The sequence below is a fragment of the Colletotrichum aenigma genome (assembly GCF_013390185.1).
Source record: "Colletotrichum aenigma strain Cg56 chromosome Unknown KSG_Cg56_contig05, whole genome shotgun sequence".
Taxonomy (NCBI): Eukaryota; Fungi; Ascomycota; class Sordariomycetes; order Glomerellales; family Glomerellaceae; genus Colletotrichum; species Colletotrichum aenigma.
Genome location: NW_023500911.1, coordinates 2,389,101 through 2,406,803, shown reverse-complemented (window position 1 = coordinate 2,406,803; position 17,703 = coordinate 2,389,101). Strand labels below are relative to the sequence as shown.

Below are 17,703 nucleotides of genomic sequence, written 5' to 3'. Positions count from 1 at the left end.
TCTGAGTTAGAGTAGAACGGCGAGAGATCTTGAAGCCGCATGATTGGTATGTATTACCGTTGTGATTTAAATAAAGAAAGAAAATAGTTGAAAATCCATTTCGGGGAGGGCATCTGACCACCTTATCGGTGCTGTGACTACAACTCTACCTTAGGTACTTTCAAGCGATCTTTGGCTACCTACCCTGAGAGGTTGCAAGACTAACCTTAAGTCAAAAAACAACCCGAAAGGGTTTAAAAGTTTCATAATTAGCACTTCCTTTTCTTTTCTTCCTTACCTTTACTAATGTCGACATATTCTTTCAATCTTGATATCAAACTTCGAACTGTCACTTATCATATCCCTTTTGAAACATTCCGGTACACGAGAAGAGACGACAGGTTTTACTTCAAACGCTACAATAGCGTCCGGAACAGTATACAAATCTCCACGAAAAAGATGTTTGGAGGAAATTTCTCTCTCTTCCCCCTCCTTCCAGGCGAAATTCGAGATCAAATCTGGGACCTCTCAACACGTCCCATCGGCTCCCGAGGGGTCCACTACTTTTCAGTTTTGGACATCCGTGAAAATATCACATCAATCCCGCATGCAATCAGAAGGCACGTCATCAGCTCGACCTCCAAGCATCAGCGCCAGATTCTTGCAGTCCCGTCACTCGCGAACGAGACATCTTGCCCATCCTGGTTCGACGGCAACCAGTCGACCTACGCCATCGACGGCGGGCTCTGGACCGCATGCAAGGAGTCACGCGCGGCGATGTGTCGACGCTACAAGCCGGAGGATTGGGTCGACCTCTGGAGAAAGCAACGCGAGCATTACGGCAATGGACAGAGATATCTCTGCGATTTGATAGCTACCTAACAAGTTGAAAAATGAGCTAATGCCGGCAACTTTCAATGTCGAGTCCGAGGGGAGAACCCAATCTTTGACCGTCTTACCCGGATATGATCTCATACACCTTGTACCGCTGGAAACAGGGCCGGATTGGTGGACGTTGCTTCACTACGTGCCCTTCTCAAACCCAAAGTTCGGCTTCGGCGGGATTCGCCACGTCGCCATGGACTTTGACCCATCGTGGAGTGTTGAAGGGCTTGAGCGGTACCACTTTGGATGGGAGCGCAGTGTGAACTCTGAAGAGCGCACCGCAGAAGAAGACGAATTGGACGGCCTTGGTTGGCAAACGTACGACAGCTTGGTCCAGGCCACACGAGAGGTTTGCAGGTTCACGAGTCCGACGCTGTGGCTCGTGGACCACCGCCTTCGGCGCAAGAGCACCGTCCCCGACGAAAACGCGACGGAATGGGTCTTTGGGCGCTACGGATCGTGGCAAAAGGAGCAGCTGGTCTTTCACGCGGATGGCTGTAGATACTACGCCATGCCTGATAATCATGCCCGTGAATTTTGTGGCTACGACGACGCGGAGGATGATGTTACCGGTCACGACAATGACGTCTTTCGGTTCGTGAGGATGCTTGAATGGGTGGGTGCTGAACAAGAGGCTGTCGAGAACAGGGACGATGGTGAGAGGTCCGATGACGAAACGGAGTATTATGCGACGAGGCCGGGAATTTTGGTATGTGAAAGGGATTGAATACGACTTCTAGTCTTCGGGAGGACATGCTTGTTGGGCCTGTTTACTAGGAGAACGGAGGTCTGGATCACCGACGGGGATGAAATGAAGAAGATTGAATGCCACACTGCTATTCAAATCGTCAACAAGAGACTTAGGAAATCCAATGTTGAAGATGGCTATTATTTCCCGACGCCTCAACCTCAAGGAGTCTGCGGCCGCCCCCCAAGAGGCCGGGAGTAATTCAACATCGAAGCCCTTGAAAACCTCTTCCCAACTCTCGCCTCGTACACAAATCCAGGTGATCCAAGATCCTCAACCTCACCCTCATCGGCCCCCTCTACCTCCTCAGAATGCCTCTCCGCCCCTACTGAGCCCTCCGAGGACTCGTTGCTCGACATCGACAACGAAAGTCTGTGTCCCCTGAAGCTCGCCGCGTCATCCCTCACACTCTTCCGGAGCGGCGCAGTCGAGATGGGAGACATAAGCAGACTCGACGGGCATCGTGGGCGCTCTGCTACGACAATCGAATCGGGTCGCGGTTCAGGGACGATTCTCGTATCGAGGCGACGGAGACGGTACTCCTGCGCAAGTTACCAAAGTTCACGCTCAAGCTTTCGAAATCCTCACCTCAAGCCCGTCCCTCTCACTCTTCTTCTCCGCCCTCACCACATCCCACGTCCTCGCCATCAAAATCCCAACCCTAACCAACCCAGGCACCACAAACACACCCACCACAACCACACAATGAACCCCTAAAACCACCAACCCAAGCACATTTCTCGTCCTCGCCTCCCTAACCACGCCCGGCAGAAATCCCACAAACACCCCTAGTACAAGCAACCGCGCTGCGCTCAGCGCCCCGCCGACCCTCAGCACCGGCACGCACCGCCACGTGAAGCCCATCACAAGCAGCTGCACGACCTCGCACGCCGCCAGCACGAGCACCTGCACCGCCCCGGCCCCCGCCATCTGCAGCCCGCCGACCGCCGCGCCGCGGACGAACATGAGCGCGAACGCGGCCATGGCGTAGCGGTCCTGGCTGCGCGACAGCCGCCCGGGCGTCTGCGGGGTCTTGGGCGCGTCGAGGAGGAGGTAGCCCATGTTGCGCGGCGAGTTCTGCGTGACGCCCCACCACAGCGCTGCGACCAGCAGCGCGACCACGAACGCGGTGAGTGTCGTGTGGTAGACGGGGAGGAAGGCCGCAGCGGTGAGCTGGTATGTCGACCACGCGGCGATCAGTGTGAGGAAGTAGGTGAGGAAGACGCGCAGGACGGTCCAGACGGTGCCGCGGAGGCTGGGGTCGGTGGTGCCGCAGAGGCGGGCGGCGCGGGCGCGGTTGCTGGGGCGGCGGAGGGCGAGCTGGGCGGCGGCGGCGGCGGCGAGGAGGAGGAGGCCGACGAGGGTGAGGGTGTTAGCCCAGCTGCGGGGGGTTACAGGGGCGCCAAGGATCTGGGTCATAAGATCAAGCCCAGGTGATGCGGTGAGGGTGCCGTTGACTTCATAGATGTCGTCTTTGAGGCTGAAGTAGGGCGTGGCGGAGTGGACGGGTCCGCGGGGGAGCATAAGGGTGGACCAGCTTGAGGGGGCGGCGAAGGGACGGAAGAAGGAGGGGTAGGGGATTATGAGGGAGGTGGAGAGGAAGATGAATTAGATTGTGGTGAGGCATTAGGAGATGAGGGTTAGGTGGGTTAGGGAAGGGGAGGAGATGAAGGGGCCGTTAAAGGATGGCGAAGGTATTTAGAGAGGGAGGAGTTCATGCCAGAGGGCGAGGAGGAGCGTTAGAAGGAGTGTGGCTGGAGGAAGGTACTGGGCGATAGATCTGGCGATTAGGGAGAGGGCGGGAGTTATCGTGGCGGTTACGCAGGAGAACAGTTGTGAGGAGGATGATAGGTGTAGGTTGAGGTCGTAGCTATCGATGAGAGAAGGTGGATCGACAAGGAATGTCATCTGGTGGCGGACAAGGGCAACATCGTGGTTTGGGTAGTTTGTTTCGCGACACGTGGTCGTGAGGTTGTGCACCGTGTAGTTCCTAGAGGCCGCAAGACTGGTTATCTCGATAGTCGCCGATACGTTTGAGGACGGGACGTGGTCGCATGTTTTGACGCCGGCGTAGCTTCCTGTGAAGTTCAAGTGGAGTTGGCTTACGGTACCAGCATTATCAAGAGCGGCTCTGAGGCCTTCCGGCGTGAGTCGAGAGGCCGTCCACTTGAAGGAAATGGCATCGTAGCAATCTTCGAACTGGACGTAGGCGGCGCTTGCTGTCGAGGCAAGCGCAAGGAGAGTCCATCCTATGCGTGGAGTTGTCGCTAGTTGCATGATGGATGTCTAGTCATCGAAAGGTGTTTTTCCGTAGAAGAATCGAAATTTCCAGAAGGACGAGTCGAAGGGTTTCGAGGACTCGGGGAACATTGTGATTTTTCACAATAACACAGATACGAAGGGACGTTGTTGGCAGGTCCACTTATGATCTCCAGCTTTCTCGTATCCAGTGGATCGTGGGGGCCGGTACGAGATCTCAAGCCAACAAGCGCATACAGATATAGTGAATATCCACGTGGGAAGCGTCTCCATCCAAGCACTAACCGAGTTTGCGTGCGTGCCCTTCGGAGTGTTAGTCCGTTATTGCGGTAATAGCATGCGGTAGTAATCTCTTCATTGCATGAAAGTAGCCCTTACAGAAGCAAATCGAATAATCGTGTGGCATTTTCACTCTGATATGTCGAGCGTCCTGACGAATCTTTCTGTACTTCGGTGCTTCGTCCGACCCGGAATTCATGCCTACAACCCGGCTCCGGCGGCGACGCTAGACCCGCACGGGGGCGGTCAGGGCCGATAGAGACGGGGCCGCCACAAACTCTCCTTTAACGACGTGCTGACTTTGGATTTGTGCAGCCGGCAAATTTGTGCCGATTGGGGGCTAGGTTAGTGTCCGCCTCAATACCTAAAATGAACCCCCATCTTACGATGAGTGCGCTCGTCGACATGACAGGTTAGCAAACATTCCAATGTCACACCTCTGCAGCGCCTTAGTCAGCCTTACCTGTGACGGTGTGTCGTCGTGATGCCAGATGCAGTCCAAGTAGTTAGCTGCAGGGGATAGATCTTCGAACTTGCGAGGGCGGAGTTAGATGGCATCATCGAAGAGAGACCCCAGAAGCGCTGCACGCTTGGTCAATGCACTTCGCAAAACGGGCGAAATTGACGAATGAACTCATGTATTAGCGCACGAAGACGCATGCCTGATTAAAGATCAGAAACTAGATAGGTATCAAGATGACGAGACTCTACAAAAACATAGCTGCTTAGAAGCAAGCCTCGGATTGGTAGCACCAAACGTCCTCCTTGTGGCTTGATTGAGCGTGCTGTTGCAGGTTCACATGCTGCTTAGAAGACCTTGTCGAGGAACTGTCTCCACTTAGGCCAGGTGGCAACCTTGGCGCGGTACGCGTGAATCTCATCCCAGTCGTGCTCGCGACGGCCAGTGTCGAGGTCGATCTGGGAGAGCTTCAGGAAGCCCTGGCGCTTCCAGAGGTAACCGCAGGCCCAGAAGAAGAGGACAACGGGCAGGGCGAGGTAGGCCTTGAAGAAGTCCTCAGCAGTGGCCAGGTCGGGGCTGCCGGGGGGCGCGATGGCGACGTAGAACTGGGCAAGCAGAGAGATGAAGATCAGGAAGAGACCCAGCCATGAATCCGCAGTTCTGCCGATAGCACGGAAGGGAAGCTCGTCTAGAGTGTGGCCCTATGCCTTCCAAGCAGCGCGGAAGCGGATGTGGGCGGCACAGATAGATCCCCACGTGAAGAGGGCAGCAAGACCGGAAAGAGACAGAAGCCAGTCAAAGACAACACCGCCAGAGGAAGCCAAACGAACGTAGGCAAGACTACCAAATGCAAGGTTGAGGATGACGGAGTAAAGAGGGCGACCAGATCGATCAATATAGGCGAAGATCTTGGGGGCGTATCCCTGCTGGGCAAGAGCGGTCAAGGTGCGGGAGCCGCCGTAGACGCAAGAGACACCAATAGAAACGACAGAGACAAGGGTAACGACGTTCATAAAGCTGTCGTATCCATGAAGCCCAGCATCGAGAGGGGCCAAGACGAAGGGGGAGACACCATCAGCATAGGGGTTAGCGGAGTTCAGAAGGCGTTCATCAGTGGAGCTGACGAGGAGGCCGACGAAGGTAAGACCCAGAACGTAGAAGCTGGATCACATTAGTGATGAATATGGGGAATCAACTAATATGTGAGACTCACATAGTAATACGCCAGAAGACCTGCTTAATAGCACCGGGCAGAGCCTTAGCAGGGTTGTTAGACTCAGCAGCCGCCAAACCGACAAGCTCGGTGCCAGAGAAGGCGAAAGCAGCAGTGACGAAGACGGAGCAGAAACCGCAGAAGCCGTTCTGGAAAGCACCAGGATCCCTCCAGAGACGGTCACCCCAGTATTCATCATACTTTCCACCCTCAGGGCCACCACCGCAGATGAGAACAAGGGCGACGATCATAAAGATAACGGTGGCGATCAGCTTAAAGGTAGAGGAGACAAACTCCTCCTCAGCAAAGCCCAGGGTGCCGAAAACGTTGATGAATATGATGAATAGCCAGAAGATTATGATCCAGACTGCTGTGCTGATTTCTTTATTCCAATATTATATCGTAAATGAGCAGACCGTTAGTTCGAGTGGTAATACGATAACCTATTGAAAGACCTGCGGCGTGTTAATTGAGGGATGCGCGAGGCAGTAGACGGATGCGACGTACGTAATTCCAACCCATGGCGAAACCCCAGGAAGGATCGAGGAAGCGGATAGAGTACGTGTAGAAACCACCAGAGACAGGGTACACAACGGCTGGAAAAGGACCATCACCCGAGACGTCAGGCCCATCGATACCGTGGTCATGAACCAGGGGCTGAAACAGATGGTCCTCAGGGATATCCGATCATTTCTCGATCCGAAAGCGCGATCTTGGCACGCCAAGCGTGGGATTCCATACCGACGAGGGTATCTATTGTATGGCTGCCCTGGTACCGGAAAGTCTAGTCTTGGCATGTCCATTGCCGGTTATTTCGGGCTGGACATCTACGTCCTCAGCCTTGTAGGCATCAACGATGGGCGACTCAGTGCCTTGTTCGCCGAGCTTCCCCAAAGCTGTGTCGTTCTGCTCGAGGACGTTGACGCAGTCGGCACAACACGATCCCGAGACGCCGACACCGATGAGTCTGACTCGGGTTCAGAAGTGTCACGGAGCTCATCAAAGCCATCTGGAACTCTTTCATTGTCTGGCCTTCTCAACGTTCTCGACGGCGTTGCTTCTCAAGAGGGACGCGTTCTCATCACGACGACAAACCACATAGAGCACCTGGACGACGCCCTGATACGGCCTGGCCGCGCCGACAAGAAAATCGAGTTCCAACTTGCCGACGCTGATGTGATTAGAAAGCTATTCTGCACTGTTTTCGAGCTGTCGGAAGAGGAGCTGTCTGATGCGGAGACTCAAGACAAGAGCAATGAGGAAGTTCGGCAGTTAGCAGCTCAGTTTGTGGCCGTTGTACCGGAGCTGGAGTTTAGCCCTGCAGACATTCTTTCGTTCCTTCTCGCGAACAGGGACTCTCCATCAAGTGCTTTGGCCGACGCGGAAGGACATCTCGGACTACTGCGACTCGCACAAGAACGACATGTGGCATGGGTACGCGGCAGCTGTGGCAGCAGCGTATGCTCGGCAGCTCTTCTTCCACTTGCCGGTAGATGAGGTGCAGCGGTAAGAGTATTCATCAGATATGACATGAGGGTCAACAGTCTTAGTAGCTAATACATCCAACTAGATGCTCTGGTAATGCAACACAGACAGCTTCTTCATTTATACTCCCCTTCAAGCTGCCAGAAGAAGCCAACAGCGTGAGCCACTTCGTGGCTAGACATGAAGAACTTGGACGTCTCTATAACGAACTGAAGTCGACTAGTGAGCGTCGGACGGTTATTCTGCACGGCCTGGGTGGCATTGGGAAGACTCAGACGACAATCGCATTCGCAAAGAAGCATCGCGATGATTACTCGGCGGTTTTTTGGCTTGATGCGAGAGACACGACAGCGCTTAAGCTGAGCTACCAAAGCCTAGCCCAGCGAATTGCAACAGAGACCTCGTCCGTGACATATATCAAAAACGCCCTTTCTAATCGAGACCTCAATGAGACAGTCAGTGCAGTCAAGCGATGGTTAGATGAACCAAAGAACAATCGTTGGCTGATGATCTACGACAACTACGATGACGTCAAACTTCATACTCGTCGTAGTCCTAGTGAGAATGGGACTGGTTTGCAAGTAGGGAATAAGAATAATGCTGGCGAGACAGGCTCAAAAGCGTACGACATACGCCCTTTTTTCCCTAATACAGAACACGGCGCTATCCTCATTACAACACGCTCGTCATCTGTGAAGCTTGGACAGCGCGTCCAGCTTGGGAAGCTAGCCGACCTCGAGGACAGTCTGGCTATCCTGGCGTCTACATCTGGCCGCGCTGATCTTAGCAAAGGTAAATCTGGAAAGGCTTTTCTATGTGATTAGCTAACGTCATGTAGATCCCGACGCCACAGTACTTGCAAAGAAGCTTGATGGCCTTCCACTCGCCCTCGCAACAGCTGGGGCTTACCTAGACCAAGTAGCAACCAGCTGCAGGGAGTATCTTGAGATGTATGAAAAAGCATGGTTACATCTCCAGGAAGAGAGTCCAGGATTGACGGAGTACGATTATACATTATACACCACGTGGGATATCTCACTCCGTCATATCCGGCTGCAAAACCAGAATGCCGCCGACCTGCTCCGACTTTAGGCGTACTTCGACAACCATGATGTATGGTACGAACTGCTGCGGGCAGGGGAGTCGGAGAAGCCGCTTTGGCTACATAAGATGATAGAGGACAGACTGAACTTTGACAAAGTAGTGAGAGTACTCTGTGACTATAGGTTGGTAGAACCGAACGTCGCTGTGAGTGAACCGGGGTCAGAATCGCAAGGATACAGCATGTATGGTTGTGTTCATGCATGGACGATCCATGTGCTCAATACCGAACGAAGTTAAGCGCTGGCATGGACTGCAATTTGATGTGTAGCCTCGCGCATCCCCAATCGAGATCAAGATAAATATTAGATAGTGCAGCGACGACTCTTGCAACATGCCGATCGATGCGTTAAGATATTCGATATAGGTATCGATTTGGAAGATAATGCGTAGATATTCTATAATCTAGGCCTCCTCTACTCGGACCAGGGCCGACTCAAAGAGGCCGAGGCCATGTACAAACGGGCTCTTCAAGGCTACGAGAAGACATTAGGATCACACGCCATGAAGACATATATGCCTGCATTGAATACACTTGAGAATCTTGGTTCCTTGTCGAAACAGGTGGGCGATGCAGAGGTAGCCGTCACGTATTACCAACGGGCACAGAGCGGCCTTTTATCTGTGTTTGGATCTCACAACGAGCGGTATAGAAACGTATCTGGCAAAATCTACTCCTTACAGTCCTCTTCGCAAGAGACGGATGTTTCGCTTAGCGAGGAAGAGACGGATGAGTACTATAGTGCAGAAGAGCTGCAGGATGGGGGTGAAAATTAGATGGAAAAGATTCAAGACAAAATTGAGGGGTGTCTCGTCAAGGTGAAAAGTCTTCAGGTTGGTGGAGAGTGATTTTTATTGTACAATATAACAGTCACAATAGCCAGCTGTCAGGGCGACAGCGTGGCTACCAGCGAGTAACGGCATAACTGTCTTCATTGAATTGACTATGTTGTTGTAAAGGATAAGTGGCCAATTGGCCAGATCCATCGAGATGTGCTACACTACATGAAACAGATGCAAATAAGCCATATTTGGGTTAGGAAACAATAGCCGATGCATAGTTGAGATGCTTGACTCGGTTATGCAATGTGGGCCTGACACACCCCCTCAGAGATGATTCCAAAATGGGATGAATCTCTGCTATACGACATAACTAAAAGAGTGGCCGTTATGCCCGTTTTGCTGTGATCGAAGAATAGATCAGTATAAAAAGAGCGGCTGTTCCCTGAATAGAGAGCTTTTCAACTATCAGTATTCTATGTACTCAAAAGATAGAAATCAGTATAAACGATCATGAAGTTCGTGATGTTGAATCTGTTGTTGTTAGTAATGTTTTCAGCCTGCTGATAACCCCTCAAGAAGACAGTATAATAGGTCTCTGACTTTCCAGTTGAATGGATCTGAGAGTGACACCCTTTTATACTGTGGGATCTGCAGTTTCGATGTATCTCTGAACATCTGTCATCCTAAGCTGAGCTAGGAATAAACTGTGTTTCTGAGGTGGCAAAGCCTTTGTGGTTCCATCTGCAACCATCTCGTTGGTCTTAACCCACTCGTACTTAATGATACTAGTATGAAGTTCCTGTTGTAACCATAGGTTATTGATGTTGATGTGACGAAGTTTGCTTGTTGCTTGAGGTCTCTCAGCTGTAAGCAATCTGAGAGTCTGCTAATTGTCGCATTACATCTTGAAGTCGTCATCAAGTTTAAGTTGAAGTTCCTTGACTAGACGTGTGGTAACTAGGTATTCTTTTGTAGCCTGAGTGAGGGCCACAAGCTCTGCTTCAGTGCTAGATGTGATAACTCTTCGCTGCTTAGAAGACTTCCATGCAATAGGACCTCCAAAGAGCATCATCACATATCCCTGAGTACTCTTTCTGGTGACTGTATCATCTGCAAATGAAGCATCCGAGGCACAGAAGAGTATGCCTTTGCCTTCACAGTTGAACTCAATAGCGAAGTATCTGGTGTTCCAGAGATAGCTGAGACGACTGTTGGCTGCTTGCTGATGCTGGTGGGAAGGGTTTGTGCTGAACTCTGAAAGTCTGGATGAAGTGTAACATATGTCTGGTCTTGCTATGATAGCAGCGTAGTTAATTGATCCAGATATGCGTTGATAGTGATGAATTTCTTGGGGTGAGGCTTGACCTGGGTTTAGGATAAGCTTGTCAGATCCTATAGGTGTCATAGGACCTCTCCTCCCTCTGTCAACTTTGAATTCATCACAGATCTTAGTGATATAGTTATCCAGGCATAGCTAAAGCTTCTTTTGCCTTCGGTCTCTGGTGATTCGAACGCCTAGGAAGATGTTGAGTTCTCCTATCTCTTTTATCTCATACTTAGATTTGAGACTATTGATAAGCTTCCTTGCTTCTGCTTTATCTCTAGATCGATAAGCAATTGCAATATCGTCCATAAAGATGAAGATAACTAGATGTCTGCTGATGAAGATGCAGTCATCCTCATCTAGAGGTGTGACTCCTAAAAGCATAAGAGTGGTCTTAAGACTCTTCTGCTATAGTAGTGGACTTCTTCTTAGCCTATAGAGAGCCTTGCGAAGTATGAGGCAGTAGCCTGAACGGTTGAAGCCTGGTGGAAACCATACGTAGATAATCTCATCTAGATTAGCATTAGTGAAAGCATTCACAGCGTCAAGCTGAATTATATCCAGGTTAAACCTTGCTACAACAGCCATAAGACTTCTGAATGATCTTCCAGCAAGGGTAGAGGCGTAGGTCTCTATTCTATTCATAGGTTGGAGATCTCCTCTAACGCAGATCCTTGCTTTAAACTTAAGCAGTCGTCTATGCTTATCGAATTTATATATGAACACCCATCTGAGGGGAAGAATCTTATGCTCCTCTTGATCCATATCCTTAAGTCTGATAGCTTCAAAAGTGCTCTTTTCCCACACTATCTTGTTCTCAACGTTTATTGCTGCTAGCTATTTTGGCCAGTATTGGTGTTATTTGGCTTCAGCATATATGGTTGGCTCAGGAGGAAGATCCTTCCTGTATATAATGCCAAGATCATGGGCAGAGGCGTCCATAGTGTCCTTATCTTTGCTTGTGTCGGTTGACAGGGTGAAGTTGGATATACCAGATGATCCTCTTTGGTTTCGGCGCCTTCCTGAAGATCTGGTGGCGTTAGGAGGATGGCGGTTCACCTGACCAATTGGTGTTTCCCTGTTGTAGATATTGTTGTTTCTGCTACCTATAGGGCGACCTTGTCTTGCTGTTGATCCTTGAGTTGGATCTGGCGTGATAGCGGTAGGCTGTGGAGAAGGCAACAGATATATAATGATCTCAGGTTTAATAGTGATAGTTGCCTGTTCTGCTGACTCTGGGGTTGGTGGAGTGAAAGCTTGAGCAGACTCTGGTGATGATTGGCGTTGTTCTTGTTGTTCTTGTTGTTCTTGTTGTTCTTGTTGTTCTTGTTGTTCTTGTTGTTCTTGTTGTTCTTGTTGTTCTTGTTGTTCTTGTTGTTCTTGCACCCCCTCAGATGGACCAGGATCAGTCTCTTCTGGTCCTAGAGACTGTTGTGGAGTTGGCATGTTGCTGGGTCCATCTGTACTGCTGTCCTTCTGTAAAAGATAGGTATGCTTAGATGCTTCATAGAGGAGTTCATCTCCATCCCATAAGACAGAGTCTATAGGTAAGTCTTCTGCCTGAGAATCTGGAAAGGCGACCTCTAGTTCCTCGCACTGGAACTGAAGTTCTTGACGATGAAGAAGACTGGTATCCTCCGTACTAGGGTTGTACACGATCTTCTCGTCAAATGTGACATCTCTTGTTCGGAGGACCTTGTTCAGGGCTGGTACCCAGATCCTGTAGATAGAAGTGCTGTCATACCCACACAGATAGCCAATATAAGCCCTTGGCAGAGTCTTATTTGACTTCTGCTCACCTCTCTTGTATTCCTTGGTGAGGGGATAGGCTCTGCAGCCGTATCTCTTGAGATGTCCAAGTTGAGGCTTCTCTGACCTTTGATGCGTTGAGCCTGGCTGTTGGTTATGCCATTCGTTGATCATCCCTTCAGGGGTCTTCCAGCCAAGGATCTTATGTCCTATCCTGTTGCAGAGATATACCGCAGCTCTGATGAGTTCTGGGGCTATAGACTCTGGGAATCTTGACTGAAATCTCAAGGCTCTTGCGATCATAAACAACATTCCTCCAAGCCTCTCTGCTGGGTTCTGGGCACCAGTGTAATCTGCTGATCTTTCAACTAGGATTCCTTCCATAGCTGCCCATAAGTCGAAGGCATTCTGGAGTGCTGTCTCCCAGTCAAGTCTCATAACCCGAACTGTGATATAGTATTGCCTTTCAAGAAGGGTTATAAGCCTCTGTATAGCATCAAGACCTTCCTTCTGGGTTCGCAGTGTTTGGATCTAATTGAAGCGGGACTATCTATCTCCCATAATAAGCGCATACTTCTCGCCATTATATATATTGCTCATAGCGAAGAAGTCGACAATAATGTAGTCGCCTAGGGCAGTTGGCCTATGATCTGGAGGTCTTCTGGAAACTCTCCTCATTGCCTTTGCTGTTGAACAGGCTGCATACTCATCTTTAATGATACCTGTGAGATAGATCCCTAATGAGTTCTTGACAAGTTCTTCTAGTCCTCTGGCACCTGGGTGGCCTAGTCTTTCATGCCATAGCCAGGCCTCAGCCTTAGATACGACAGGGTCTGAGGACTTCTTGAATCCTGAAAAGGACGTTTCTTCTTTATCCCAACCTGTAGGCTGAAAGGTAACTTGCTTAGATAGCGGTGGAGTCTCTGTTGCCTGTGGAGCATGATACTCAAGAAGGTATTGCCCATACTGATGAGGGGTCTTGAATAGTAATTCTCCCTGAGAGTTTTCCATCCCTGGGTGTTTGGAAGTGAAGAAGAGACCCTTCTTCCTGAGTGGCTCTGTGGCTACGAGCGTCACAGGGTAGTCAGGTGTGTACCACATATCTCTGACTTTAATCCCCTTCTTCCCCTTGCCCCCCATATTAGGGCGGACTACCATAGTACCTCTTGCGACAGCCTGAACTGCTCCTCCACCTGTGAGGATAGCCTTCTGCTAAGTGTAGTCAAGATCCTTCATTCTGGTAATATTGTTACAGACGTAGAAAGCTGTTCCACAGTTAATAATAACACTATCCTTAAGGCAGAAACCTGAAGTAAAGCTGGATGGTGATGGGAGGGATGAATCCACAGTATAGAAGGATGAGTCTGAAGATAAATCTGCTGATAACATAATAGAAGCATCATCTGAGTGGCCAACATATGAAGTGTTGTTGCTCCTTTCTCTGGATTGTGACCTAGACCTTTATCTCCAGTTGGTTGAGGATGATCCTGATGATCCCTCCTTGAGGACTTTGTCTAGTCTCTCTTGTATTCCCCTTGCCAGGTTGCAAAGCTGGTTGAAGTGACTGGAGGTTTGCTTGCAGTAAGCCAGTCTGGGTTGAACGTACGAACCCACTGTCTGAACTGATGAGCCTGGGTGACTCCAGCTGGAACCTGGGGAGGCTGGGTTGCCTGATTTGTCTGAGCCTAGGTAGTGTTCTTGGAGAAGTTGAACGAGGCTCCAGTGTAGTATTCTGGGGCAATCTCCTTAACCATGTTCAGGAAGTCTGCCACTTAGGTGGTTGAGTCTGCAAGCGCTGGGACTCCTGCTGAGGCTGCCTCCTCCATAATCTCCTGGTATTTTTGTTGTTGTTGTTGTTGTTCTATTTAACGCCGTGGCGGCAAAGGCGCAGCCGCCCTTGCGGCCGACCTCCCGAGGGGTATATGGCGTGGAGGGCCGCAGGCTCAAGCTATATACTCTACAGTACACGCCTCTTCCAAACGTCCTCCAAATCTTGCCTATAGGCTGCTACGTGTTCTATCCGTCCCTAGTTCCCGCTGGTTCCCTAGTTCCATTATACTCGTCAGTTCCTCTACGAGGAGGGGGTTCGTTACTAAGGCCTAGGTTCAGGCCTAGGCCCTAGTACCGCGGGCAGATCTTCTGGAAGAAGTCTGTCACGCAGAGAAAGGCCCAGAAGCCTTCATGATCAGTGGTTAGCCCCTTGTAGTACCGATCAAGAGATCCTATTGGTCCTATAGGCTCCTGTGGACTAGAAGGGTGGAGGGTGGGCCACTGAAGCCTCCTCACTAAGGTCTTTCGGCAGTAGACTAGGTGGTCTACCTCCTTTGCCTCCCCACAGGAGCAGGTAAGCAGTGCTTCTGTATGGTTAAAGCGTTGATGGTATTGTTCGAAGTCTCCATGGCCTGACCGGGCTGCTAGGAGATGATGGAGTATAGCCCGTGGTAGGGCTAGTTCAGGAGGGCAGGCGAGGGAAGCCTTAAGCCCTAGTTGGGTGTAGCGGGGTGTTGCCTCTTGCTTCCACCATTTTCTATACTGGCGGCATATGCGTTCTCTAGCTAGCCGTTTGATCCCTGACAGGGTGGCTAGTTGGCCCCTAGGGGCTGGCAGGGTTGTGCCCTCCTTGGCTAGGCTGTCTGCTTCCTCGTTCCCTTTGATGCCTTGGTGCCCTGGGGACCAATGGGTTCGTATGTCATACATCCTAGCTGCCTCTTGGATCTCAAGGAAGGCAGCTTGTGAGGAGTCTGGGACCCTGCCTCGGATCCCCTGGATAACGCTGGTATTATCGATACAGATGTGTATAGGCTGGCCCTGGGAGGTAAGGAGGGCTCGTCGGAGCCCTGCCCTCGCCCCCTCAGCCTCCCCATCAAACACTTCTGCTAAGCCGAGGCGGCCGCAGCCCTGGGCTATACGCTTGTTCTTACGGTATATAACAAAGCCAAACCCTGTGGCGCCATTAGGGGCTTTAGAGCCGTCTGAGTAGATAATAGTATGCTTCTCTGGTACAGTCTTAAGCCAGGCCTGGAAGATCCTCGCTGCTATTTCCTTCGTCTTTGTGGCTATAGGGTTATAGGACCCTGGGAGGTATTGCGGCTGTAGGAGTGCTGGCCTTGGACACTTGGGTAAGAGGCCAGCTGTTCTTTGGAGCCTGGTCTGCTGCCGCCCTGGCTGCAGAAGCCTTGGGACTAAGGGATGTTGTTGGTCAACCTTCTGTAGGCGTGTAGCAAAGCGTAGTCGCGCTGCCTCAAGGGCTACCTCTGCTGTAGGTAGGCCAGCATCTCGGATGAGGGCACTGGTTGGTGTGGTCCTCCAGACAGGTAGGATAGCCCTTGCTGCTGCTGTGATAACTTTTCCAACTCTACAGGCTAGGTCCTTCTGTCCTGTGCCAACTGTAGCTATCTGTAGAGTAGTGCTACTGCTAGTATTGGTGCTGCTGTTCAGGGCTGGTCTGGTCAGGCCTGCATACCAGGTCTCCGCTCCATATAGGGCTATTGGGAGGGCGCAAGCAAGAACTGCTTTTCGAACTGCAACTGCTGGGAGCCCCCCTTTAGTGTTTGTTAGGTGCCGTAGGAAATAGGCTACCTTCTTTGCTGCTGCTACCTTTATTGCTACATGGTGTTGGAAGGTGAGTCTCCTATCAAACCAGACCCCTAGCCATCTTATAGGCTTAGTTGAGGCCTTAATAGTTAGGCCTCTCGCTTGGATATCTGGTAGGTCTGTTGTCTGTTTATGTTTTCTGCTGAAGTGGATTGCCTCACACTTAGCTGGGTCAAAGGCGACTTTATTTTCTGTTCCCCAGCTGAGGATACTAGTGATCTCCTGGCCTAGGGCTGTAGCATTCTCTTCTAGCGAGGGGCTAGTAGCTACTAAGCCTATATCGTCTGCATAGCCAAACCGTAGCTTCTGATCGTCAGCTAGGATATCAGCTATATAGAGCAGGAAGAGGATAGGTGACAGCGGAGAGCCTTGCGGTAGTCCACAGGAAAGAGGGAAGTCCTCAGTAGTAGTATCCTCTAGCCTGACGCAGGCTGTTCGGCTGGAGGTGAAGGTGTAGACCAGTCTGATCAGGCTGCTAGGCCAGCCCTGCTGTCGTAGCCTGACAATAAGTCGGTTTCGTAAGACGGAATCAAACGCCCCCTTGACGTCCATTGTTGCTAGCGTCGCAGTAAGCCCTGTATCTAGAGCCCTCTCAATCTCATGGGTTAGACAGGTTGTGAGGTCAACTGCAGCCCTCCCTGGTAGGGCTCCAACCTGCTGTGGGCTGGCAGCCCCTTCTAGGATAGTAAGGTAGGCCATCCTTTTTGCTATCAGCCGCTCTAAGCCTTTGCCTAAGCAGGATAACAGGGATATCGGGCGCCAAGACCCAGTCTTAGAGAAGTCTGTTTTCCCCGGCTTCTGGATCATAACAACCTCTGCTTTGCGGAAGGGTCTAGGGAAGTAGCCTACCTGTACGCAGGCCTGGAAGAGCTGCTGTATAGGCCTAGCTACTAAACCCCAGGTGCATTGTAGTAACTTTGTAGTAATCCTATCAGTCCCAGGGGTTGTAGTCTCTGTTAGAGTAGCCTGGCGTACTTCCTCCATACTAACTGTATCCTGCCAGGGTATAAGACGCCTTGCGACTACTGGAATAGCAAAGGGGTTCCCAGGTAAGTCGTCTGCAGCACTAAATCGCTCTAATAAGGCCTTTCGAAGGGCCTGAGCCTTATCGAGGCTATTGCTGATCGTCCGTCCTTCTACTATGAGAGGTGGGGCTTTAACTGCTAAGCTAGACTTCCGCCAGCCTAAGATTTTATACAGGTCTTGGTCTGTCTTAACCTCTTCAATCTTAGCTATCCAGTAGGCGCGTTTTGCCCTTCTGACGGTTGTCAGGAAGACTTTCTGCTCCTCTAGGACAGGGGGAGGTATAACTAGCCCTGGTTCTTGGGCCTGTTGGCGCCTAGCCTTAATAGCAGCTCGGTGGGCTTCTGAGCAGTCTTCTGTCCACCAGGGGGCTCCCCTGCCCTGGTTAGTCCGTCTCTTACCTACAGCTTGAACGGCTGTGTGGAAGAGACTAACCAGTTGGGCAGCTAGAGTGTCCAGCTCCGCTGGGTTTGGGTGTTCCCCTGGGGTAGGCAGGGCTGCAGCCCCAGCCTTTACTAGGTCGATAAATCGGGGTAGGGCTGACTCTGGGACTGAGAGGTGGCTAGTCTGGCGTCCCTGTTCCTGGGCCTTGCCTATAGGGATAATTGTTGTAATAGCTTGGTGGTCAGCCCCTGGGTGTAGGTGTGGGCTAATATAAGCTTCAGCAAAGGGGATATTTGAGAAGGTCAGGTCGAGGGTATGCCCATGAGTATGGGTAGGGGCCCCAACTTCTCCAATAAACGACAGATCATAGACTTCAGCCCACTCTGCAATATCGTCGCCCTGGTTCCGGCTAGGGGTCCCAGGTTCCCAAGAGGAGT

The 17,703-nt window shown here is 51.1% G+C and overlaps 7 protein-coding genes across 7 annotated transcripts; 3 read left to right on the top strand and 4 right to left on the bottom strand.

Annotated features, from left to right (window-relative positions):
- Positions 1–438: 438 nt before the first annotated feature.
- CGCA056_v008322 (uncharacterized protein) lies at positions 439–861 on the top strand (the record flags this gene model as incomplete). The annotated part of the gene is made up of 1 exon (XM_037323569.1): positions 439–861. The coding sequence occupies one exon, from the start codon at positions 439–441 to the stop codon at positions 859–861; it is 423 nt and encodes a 140-aa protein (XP_037177907.1).
- Positions 862–1,057: 196 nt separating this feature from the next.
- CGCA056_v008321 (uncharacterized protein) lies at positions 1,058–1,591 on the top strand (the record flags this gene model as incomplete). The annotated part of the gene is made up of 1 exon (XM_037323568.1): positions 1,058–1,591. One exon carries the CDS (start codon positions 1,058–1,060, stop codon positions 1,589–1,591), a length of 534 nt encoding a protein of 177 aa, XP_037177604.1.
- Positions 1,592–2,179: 588 nt separating this feature from the next.
- Positions 2,180–3,136, bottom strand: CGCA056_v008320 (uncharacterized protein; the record flags this gene model as incomplete). Its single annotated transcript, XM_037323567.1, has 1 exon — positions 2,180–3,136. The coding sequence occupies one exon, from the start codon at positions 3,134–3,136 to the stop codon at positions 2,180–2,182; it is 957 nt and encodes a 318-aa protein (XP_037177908.1).
- A 174-nt stretch (positions 3,137–3,310) lies between these two features.
- Positions 3,311–3,889, bottom strand: CGCA056_v008319 (uncharacterized protein; the record flags this gene model as incomplete). Its single annotated transcript, XM_037323566.1, has 1 exon — positions 3,311–3,889. The coding sequence occupies one exon, from the start codon at positions 3,887–3,889 to the stop codon at positions 3,311–3,313; it is 579 nt and encodes a 192-aa protein (XP_037178654.1).
- Positions 3,890–4,957: 1,068 nt separating this feature from the next.
- On the bottom strand, positions 4,958–6,345 carry inda1-4 (Amino-acid permease inda1; the record flags this gene model as incomplete). The annotated part of the gene is made up of 4 exons (XM_037323565.1): positions 4,958–5,311; positions 5,441–5,771; positions 5,824–6,205; positions 6,342–6,345. The coding sequence occupies 4 exons, from the start codon at positions 6,343–6,345 to the stop codon at positions 4,958–4,960; spliced, it is 1,071 nt and encodes a 356-aa protein (XP_037178655.1).
- A 273-nt stretch (positions 6,346–6,618) lies between these two features.
- On the top strand, positions 6,619–8,400 carry bcsl1b-4 (putative mitochondrial chaperone BCS1-B; the record flags this gene model as incomplete). Its single annotated transcript, XM_037323564.1, has 3 exons — positions 6,619–7,257; positions 7,416–8,100; positions 8,147–8,400. The coding sequence occupies 3 exons, from the start codon at positions 6,619–6,621 to the stop codon at positions 8,398–8,400; spliced, it is 1,578 nt and encodes a 525-aa protein (XP_037178652.1).
- Positions 8,401–11,374: 2,974 nt separating this feature from the next.
- On the bottom strand, positions 11,375–13,405 carry CGCA056_v008316 (Retrovirus-related Pol polyprotein from transposon TNT; the record flags this gene model as incomplete). The annotated part of the gene is made up of 2 exons (XM_037323563.1): positions 11,375–12,728; positions 12,840–13,405. 2 exons carry the CDS (start codon positions 13,403–13,405, stop codon positions 11,375–11,377), a joined length of 1,920 nt encoding a protein of 639 aa, XP_037178177.1.
- Between the last annotated feature and the right edge of the window lie 4,298 nt (positions 13,406–17,703).